The 8,495-nt window shown below is 47.6% G+C and overlaps 1 protein-coding gene across 1 annotated transcript; it reads left to right on the forward strand.

Moving 5' to 3' along the window:
• The first annotated feature begins 2,950 nt into the window (after positions 1-2,950).
• On the forward strand, positions 2,951-7,085 carry LOC140250718 (opsin-5-like). The gene is made up of 4 exons (XM_072333622.1): positions 2,951-3,023; positions 4,969-5,262; positions 5,779-6,110; positions 6,738-7,085. Exons 1-4 carry the CDS (start codon positions 2,951-2,953, stop codon positions 7,083-7,085), a joined length of 1,047 nt encoding a protein of 348 aa, XP_072189723.1.
• Positions 7,086-8,495: the final 1,410 nt, after the last annotated feature.

The following is an 8,495-nucleotide window of genomic DNA, read 5'->3' on the forward strand; positions in this document are numbered from 1 at the left end:
AAAAGTCATAAAAAGCATATGAAATCCAAGCAGGTTTGCATTACATCAAACTCCACGCTACAGGCAGTGTTATTCAGGCTTCTCTTTTCCTGACAGAAGTTTTCATTTCCTGTTAGCACCTTTGGTGCCATTTCCTCCCCACTTGCAGTGTATTAGTGTCTGTCTTATCACACCTTGCACAGAAACAACCGCAATATGCTTCACGCTGGCATGTTGAATTAACCTTTTCATCTCTCATTACCATCTTTCCCTTCTCACCTCATGCAGTGTCTCTGCCTTGCCTTGTTTTCACAGTGCCTCTGAAATTAGTGCCTTTCATTTTAGAGCTGGGCATTGTTCAGATGTATGCATGGTGTCTCTTAGAGGGCAGCCCATTGCCCTGTTGGAGAGAGCTGGCTTGTCATGGCAGGGTCACAGCACAGCTTGACTCTAGTGGTTGGTGACCCTGCACATAGCAAGAGGGTTGGGATGAAATGAGGATTCTCATTGTGGTCCTTTTCAACCCAACCATCCTATGACTCTGCGACTCCACATATGACTTCATTCATGGCTTCAGTTGTAAACAGATGATACAGATGGGTCTGAAGTGCAGAAAGAATAAACACGCTGTGTACAACTTGCTATTGTTGAACGGCGCATGAATGATGCTGTTGGTTTGGGATCAGTCAACTCTTCTGTTTTTAATCATCGGTTTTCTTTCACCCATTTCATAACTGAATTGTTGACGTAATCCTACCCCGCGTGATGTGAGGTTCAGGGTTTCACAATAAAGAAAATGCCATCTAAACCAGCAGGAAATATCCACACAGAGTAATATAAGGTGCCCACGGAAGCTGGAGGAGGAAGCAGCCATTGGGGCTTATGGGGAGTAATTTATTCTCATCAACATTTCTAATCCTGCCTATTTTTTCTCTTCGCTTGCCTAAAGAAAATTCATATTTCGTTTCAGCAGTGAGAGGACAGATCATGCAACAGGTGGGAAAGCAGGAGGTCTGGGTTGGTTCAGGGCTCTCCGAGCTGAGCCGTCCCCTTTGATTTCACCACGAAGGGCCACAAAGAAACAGCAGGTGAGCTGACCCTGCAATACAGGCAAGAAACACTCCCAAGAATGTTCTTGATCAGAATTACAAGGAGGATTTGAGCACTGACTGTCCTTTAAAACAAACAGTAACGTCTCGTCTGATGGCTGTACCTGGAGATTCCACCAGTTCAATGCTTCACCCAGGATGGGAGCAGAACCCAGACACAACTGAGGGGCACAATCTGTCTGCAATCCCAGAACTGAATTCATCTTGTCCTCAAAACTGGTGTTCTTACTGCTTGCTGGGAGTGATCCTGGGCCTGTTTGAGCTGCCTTGTTCCTTGGAGTGACTTTGGGCTTTTAATTATAAAACCATATAAGGCTTCGAATGAGACCACAGGAAAAGTTGCCTAGAGAGGAGCTCCATCCAGACAGGAGCCCAGGTTCCTCCTGCCTGTGTTTTCCTCCCTTCTACCCACATGTTTTGCCTTTCCATCTTTACTGCAGCTCAGTTGCAACAGGAAGCTCACAACATTTATGTCTTCTGTGATGAGATCTATCAGGCCAGCAATTTCTATCACCGCATCAGTTTCACGAGCTCTGGAGAAGAGCTGGTGGACTGTCCCATCTCCTCGCACTTATGTGCAATCCAGCTTCAGATGGAGAGGAAAGCACCTCCGGTGGAGGAAACACTCTTACATATGAGTCTCTGGATCTGCAGATGGGAATTGCTTCTTCCATTCAGAGGGCAATAGCTCAGCACTGGGGACTCAGAAGGCTGTGAGAGCTACAAAGTCCCATGTTGGATGTGCTGGATGTCCCTGCTTGCTGAATTAAACTCTCTGAAGTTTTCAGGGCAGGGTTACTTTGTGTGTGAACCCCAGGCAACTTCAAGAGGGGATGAGGACAAAGACATGCAGCAAACCCAGGCAGCAGCATTTCCATGCACGGACAGTTTTGCTTTATGGTCAAACTTGAGGCTTTTGGAGTCCCTGAGATTCCTAAGGATTTTGGAAGTTTCAGGTTGCTTGGAGATCTTACAGTTCCCTGTGTCTGGACAGAGTGAAATAGGCCAAGCAGAGCATGATGCTAATGCAGCTGAGCACATCCATGAACTGGAATTAAATGATTGAGAATAGATCAGCTCTTCACCGTGGTGGCTGCATGCTGCCCGTGCTGAAAGTCATGTTAAATGGCATTGCAACCACAGGTCTGTGTACTGAGCACACCAAAATCCAGGCCTGCATTGTACACTGATAGACACACCTGGAGCAAAACTCAGCCTCGTTTATAATGACAGTGAAAGCGTTACAATAACTTTAGGCTCAGGTATTGTAAGAAGAACATAGATTTGGATGGGAGGTTTTAATCTGGTACACATCCTGCCTTCAGTGGTGCAGCTGTGAGCCTTCAGATCCCTGCAGCAAACAGCTTTCCTCTCCTAATTCCAGAGGCCCCCCACCCCAGCCTCCTGTTTCCCCCTACACATCCATAAAGCACTGGAAAGCAAAACCCCTCATCTTCTTTCCCCTGCGCTATCCTTCAGCCTGGATTTATTTCCCACGGCTGCCGATGGATGAATGACAATTGGTTTTGGCACTCGGAGGGGATGTGCATTGTGAAGCTGCTTGACAAGCCAAGCGGTGGGAGAGGAGGGGTGGGAGGGGAGATGTCTGCCGGGCAGGCGGGCAGTGCAGTGCCAGTAGCTGCACTGAGCTTTCGCTGTGTCCCCAGGGGCTGAGCCTTCATCTCACCCCAGCCTTCTCCTCTGCCACACAAGAGGGGGAGAGAGAGGAGATAGCAGAGAATCCCCTGGCCCTGGCAGCACCCAGCTGCCCGGCTCACATCTGCCTCACAAGGAAGAGCCTCTTTGCCACCACGGTCACTTCACCTTCAATTTAAAACCTTCACGTGCTTCCACAAGGGATGATGGAGGAGCAGTACATTTCCAAACTGCATCCAGTAGTGGACTATGGAGCTGGAGTCTTTCTTCTGATCATAGGTGAGTTCTGCTTGCTCAGCCTGTTATGCTCGAAGCCTGGCAATGAGCAGAAAGGGACTGCCCCATCCTTTGCTTTCATGACTTGCCTGCACAGGTTTGCTTCTGTGGCATCACAGGTATTCAAAGTAAGCCGTCTGCCCCTTACTGTGGCATCCCAGCCCTGCACAGTGAAGGAGGGGGCAGCCTGTCCTGCAGGGCTGAGCAGGGAGGGCGGTGTGTGGTGTGACCCTTGGAGGGTTTCCTTGTGCGTGAAGGGCAGCTGCGTTGCACGGACCCAGTTTGTGTACAGCTGTTTCTTTGCAGAGGAGCTGGACTGGGTTAGGCACGCAGTCCCAGGAAGATCAGCAGATGTATTTTAGTGTGTTGAATGGAAGGATTTGGGCAGCAGCACTGGCGTTAGGATTTCACATCTCACACCTCTCCATGCGCTGCTATGCACCGTGCTGTCCCCTCAGTCGTGCTGACAGCAGAGAGTAGAATTCATCATGGGAAAAGTCAGCATCTGCACAACAGTGAAAGCGTTAAACAGAACCCAAACGGGGATGTCAGCTGCTTTCTCACCGAGGAGCAAATACAGAGCTTAAGTAATGGGATGGGACAGCAAGAAGGGAACTCCTTTGGCTGCTGCTGCTGTGATATTGTTCTTGTTCCATCCTGCTATCATCTTACATCGCTCCTAAAGGGTTTTAAGGCACCCTGGCTCTCAGGCATTGCTTCCAGCACTGTATCAGAGCCCTGTATGCAGCTCAGGAACATCCCATGTACTGAGCAGTGAGATACCAGGGCTCGATGTGGAGCTTTACCAACACGTCTTGTTGAAATCTTTCCCTTGAAGTCTATGCCCATGCACGCACTTATGAGTGCATGTAATTTTGTTGTATGCCCCCTGATTTGTTTGCCTGTGAGCAGCTGATGAATGAGTTATCATCTGTGAGCAAATGCAGCCTTCCCGTTTCCACTGCTATAAGAGAACATGACAGAACCTTTTCACCATAGGATCATAGAATGGTTTGGGTTGGAAGGGACCTTTAAGACCACCCAGTCCCAACCCCCTGCTGTAGGCAGGGACACCTCCCTATAGCACAGGTTGCTCTCAGCCCCATTCAACCTGGCCTTGAGTGCTTCCTGGGAGGGGGCATCCACAGCCTCACTGGTCAACCTATGCCAGTGTCTCACCCTCTCTTTTCCTGTATCCTTCTTTCGCTTCTAACTTCAGAGGACACCTTCTCAGGAAAGCCTTTGATCAAAACATTGCTCCAGTGCAGCGTTCACTTATAAGATATGAGAAAATGGGTTGTTTAGATGCATGTACTTTTGACACTGTTGTCACGAACACTTTAAAGCCCTATGGCATCACTGAGTAATGTATATCCGACAGGTCCTTTTGCAAAGCAGGCTCTCCAGTTTGCCTCTGGCAAAACAATTTCTTCTCATAGAAAGTAAGCAGGGATATTACAGAGAGCAATGGAGGTGGATAGGTCCAATCTACCTGCGCAAGGTACTCTAAGAGAACGAGTGTGAGCTACTTACATGAGGCTGAATCCAGAGGCAAATAAGTGGAACGTAGTGCATGGAACAGGGAGAGGAGTAATTTGGACGTCTGGTGATGGGAAAGAGCTGCTTTTCATATGACAAAATTCCCCTCAGTCAGTGAGGCTGGCCAGCACCTCGCCGAATCATGGAATCCTTTGAGTTGGAAGGGACCCTTAAAGGCCATCTGGTCCCATACCCAGAGACTGCGAGCAGAAATGCAAAGCCCTCTTTGCTCTAACAAGTCCATAGCAGGACCATAGCCTGACTGGTGAGTCTTCCAGTACATCCCATCCACCTTTTACCCTTCAGCCCCAGGCTAACAATTGCCATTTGTCACATCCTTTGTGTAGCTGCATCTCATAGGTGTGCTAAGGCCGTGGTATTATTGTCTGTGCTGATTCTTCTCTTTCAGCCATCCTGACAATCCTTGGAAATTCTGCTGTCCTTGCTACAGCAGTGAAACGCTCTTCCCTCCTGAAGTCTCCAGAGCTGCTTACAGTCAACCTGGCAGTGGCAGATATTGGGATGGCTATCAGCATGTACCCGCTGGCCATTGCATCTGCCTGGAACCACGCTTGGCTGGGAGGAGATGCGTCCTGTGTATATTATGCCCTGATGGGTTTCCTTTTTGGTGTCTGCAGCATGATGACGCTGTGTGCCATGGCTGTGATTCGATTCCTTGTTACCAACTCATCCAAATCTAACAGTAAGTCACTGCATCTCTGGGAGCCTCATGGGCCATTATGGTCAGAGTGGGACTCTGCTGAACATGGGGTGGAATATCAGACCAGTAACTGTCTCAACTTTAACTGCAATATCAAACCTCTACCATCCCTCAACTAGAGGGATCTGGCTGAATTCCTTACTAAGCAGTGAGGCTTTTCACTTCTAAGTAATATCAATGAAACAACTTCATTGTTGGGAGTGGAAATCCCAAATATTTGCTGAGCCAGACTGCCTTATCTTCTCATTTCTCTGCGAGCAAAGGTACTAAAACTTGACTTGTGCTGGTGTTTCACATCTGGGATTGCAATACACTCAACCCTGTATAGCACCATGACTTAACAAGCTTTTAGGCTGGCACTGAGGGCTGCAATCATGGCTCTCACCTGACCCATGGATACCCCCAGCATATTTATAGCCACCATCCTTATGTTGGAGAACTTGTAAAACCTGTGGCTGAGGTGAGATTCAAGTAGATTTGCTCTCTTCTTTCTTGCAGGTAACAAAATCTCTAAGAACACTGTTCATATCCTGATTACTTTCATCTGGCTTTACTCCTTGCTCTGGGCTATTCTGCCCTTGGTAGGCTGGGGCTACTACGGCCCTGAGCCATTTGGCATCTCTTGTACAATAGCCTGGAGCAAATTCCACAGCTCCTCCAATGGCTTTTCATTCATCCTGAGCATGTTCCTCCTCTGCACAGTCCTGCCTGCTCTGACCATCGTCGCTTGTTACTTGGGAATTGCCTGGAAGGTTCATAAAGCATACCAAGAGATCCAGAATATCAACAGGATCCCTCACGCAGCTAAACTGGAGAAGAAGCTGACGTTGGTGAGTTATCCCAGTGAGGGGAAGGGTCTGCAGTGGCCAGGAACTTGCAGGGAACTGCTTCTGTTCATACGTGGTCTGCTCATGACCCTTTGTTGCGTCTGTCTAGTAATGGTGAAAGATGGAGATGTAGTTGCATAGACACCCATACTCTGACCCCTTCAAGAAGCTCCTGGAAACTCTGCCATTTCAGGAGCGTGGTCAGGATTACATGCTGCAGGTACCACACGAGCTGTTTGTAGTCAGATATATCTGTGATTGTTTTGGACATAGAGATTTCCAGTCATGCTGGAGTAACTGATGAATCCATTCGCACAGTAGTTGGAGTGGAGGTCCTGTCCTGCCCGGGTGTTTTAAATGGACTGAGTGACTGCTCCAGGTGAGAGCTACAGAGGCAATAGTCTGGTAGGTCCCTATAGAAACAGGTGTGTTTTTTTAAGATATAACATTATTTTTCACATAAGCACTGTGTCACATTTCCTGCAGAAGAGCTTAGACTCAAGCTTTCTGGAGGCCACTCTGTTGACATCATGCTTTCTGGCTGGGCTGTTTCTCCCATGGCATATTGAAGCCAGAGTCAGGAAGGGGCAACTGTTCAGGCAGAGGACTGAAGCCATGTTTCCCTTTCAGATGGCCGTGCTCATCTCAATTGGTTTCCTAAGCGCGTGGACGCCGTACGCAGCAGCCAGCTTCTGGTCCATATTTAACTCCAGCGATTCCCTGCAGCCCATCGTCACGCTGCTGCCGTGTCTGTTCGCCAAATCTTCAACCGCCTACAACCCTTTTATTTACTACATCTTCAGCAAAACCTTCCGTCATGAAATCAAACAGCTGCAGTGCTGCTGGGGCTGGCGAGTTCGTTTCTTCAGCACTGATAACTCTGCGGACAATTCTGTCTCGATGATGTGGAGTGGGAGAGATAACGTACGTCTCTCCACCACTGCAAAGGTGGAGACCCAGAGGGCTGCAATGCACTGACACGTAGCGATGCTTGCAGAACATACGTCAAGATTCTGACTCAACTCGTGGGTCCCAATAAGCAGGAATGCAGCACGTGGAGTTGTCACTGAATATCTTATGTCAAATACTAAGCTGTAAGTCTATACTTTTCAAACCGCTCCCAATTACTGTTTCTAAGATGCACAACAAGAAGAAGAATGCTGTCTTTTTTCAAGAATTTCCACTTTAGAGGAGATAGATCTATGTGCTAAACAAGACCATCATCACCTTTGGTCGCACTTACATCCAGGGAAACAGCTATAATTAAAACATATATATTTTTTTTCCTGCTTGTAACTTTTTAATGCAGTTTATCTAGGGACCCTTGGCTCTGTTAGTATCAGCCATCAGAGTGAAGTGTGGGCTGAACGCAAAGCGTTACCAAATAACTACAGCTGAGAAAGCAGCTTTCCTGAATCACCGAATGGTTTGGATTGGAAGGGACATTGAAGCCCATCCAATTCCGGCCTCCTGCTGTGGGAGGGATACGTCCCTAAAGATGTTGCTGGGATTACCTGCCTGGCAGAGGGCAATGCTGCAGGTGCACTGAGATGCTGAGTTCCTCGCTGGCTGGAAGGAGAACAGAAACAAAAGCATTTCAGTATATGTGCAGAGTTCCTGTCTGATTTGGCACTAGCTCAGATTTTCATTAGCTTGAGCAGTGGTGCAGTACTGAAGCAAACAGGTTACAGGCTGCAGTACATGGGGTTCAGTTGGCAGCCATTCACCTCTACCAGCAGGGCTGACAACTCCATGTTAACCTGTTAGCAAACACCACCTCTATAGCTGTGCTGCTCCAGCAGCACAGAACTTATGGGAAAAGCATGTTCCATCTTGCCATCCCATAAGAAATCCCTAATTAGGCAGGGAACTGCCTTGAAGGGCAGGGCCTAACACAAAATAGTGCACGCTGGGCAAGAGAACCATTCCTTCTCTAGACTCTTGATTTTACTTTTCAACCTTAATACGACAAGAGAGAATTGATGGACGTTAGCAAGTCCTAGTGCAGAACTTTGAAGAGACCTCCTTCAAGCGTTTAAGGATTTTGATTGAAGTTGGTGGGAATTTAATTTACTGAACTCAAAAGGAACAAGATGCAGATTTTAAAGATAGTTAAGAGTTTTACAAAGCAAGGAATCTGTATTGCAAACATAACTAGATGGCTGATACTACCAATGAGCAGCAAAACCCTTAAATAGGAAGAATAGTGTCATTGTAACAAAGGATTTTCTCCAGTTCCTTCTAGAGGGGAGGCAAAAATAATAAGCTGAGGGTTGATTTACCTAAATAAACAGCTACAGCAAGAACAATACTGGACAACGGTACAGCATTAAGGGAGAATGATCACTGAAATGAACTTCAAAAGCAGCGTCCCTCAGGGGTTGGTCT

The sequence above is a fragment of the Excalfactoria chinensis genome, chromosome 3, assembly GCF_039878825.1.
Source record: "Excalfactoria chinensis isolate bCotChi1 chromosome 3, bCotChi1.hap2, whole genome shotgun sequence".
In the NCBI taxonomy this organism is placed as follows: domain Eukaryota; kingdom Metazoa; phylum Chordata; class Aves; order Galliformes; family Phasianidae; genus Excalfactoria; species Excalfactoria chinensis.

What these genes read in the sequence shown, in the direction of transcription:
- LOC140250718 (XM_072333622.1), top strand. Translation starts at nt 2,951, where the DNA reads ATGGAGGAGCAGTACATTTCCAAACTGCATCCAGTAGTGGACTATGGA. An exon ending in CAACTCATCCAAATCTAACA is followed by an intron (nt 5,263 to 5,778) that starts GTAAGTCACTGC and finishes TCTTTCTTGCAG; the next exon opens with GTAACAAAATCTCTAAGAAC. An exon ending in TGGAGAAGAAGCTGACGTTG is followed by an intron (nt 6,111 to 6,737) that starts GTGAGTTATCCC and finishes TTTCCCTTTCAG; the next exon opens with ATGGCCGTGCTCATCTCAAT.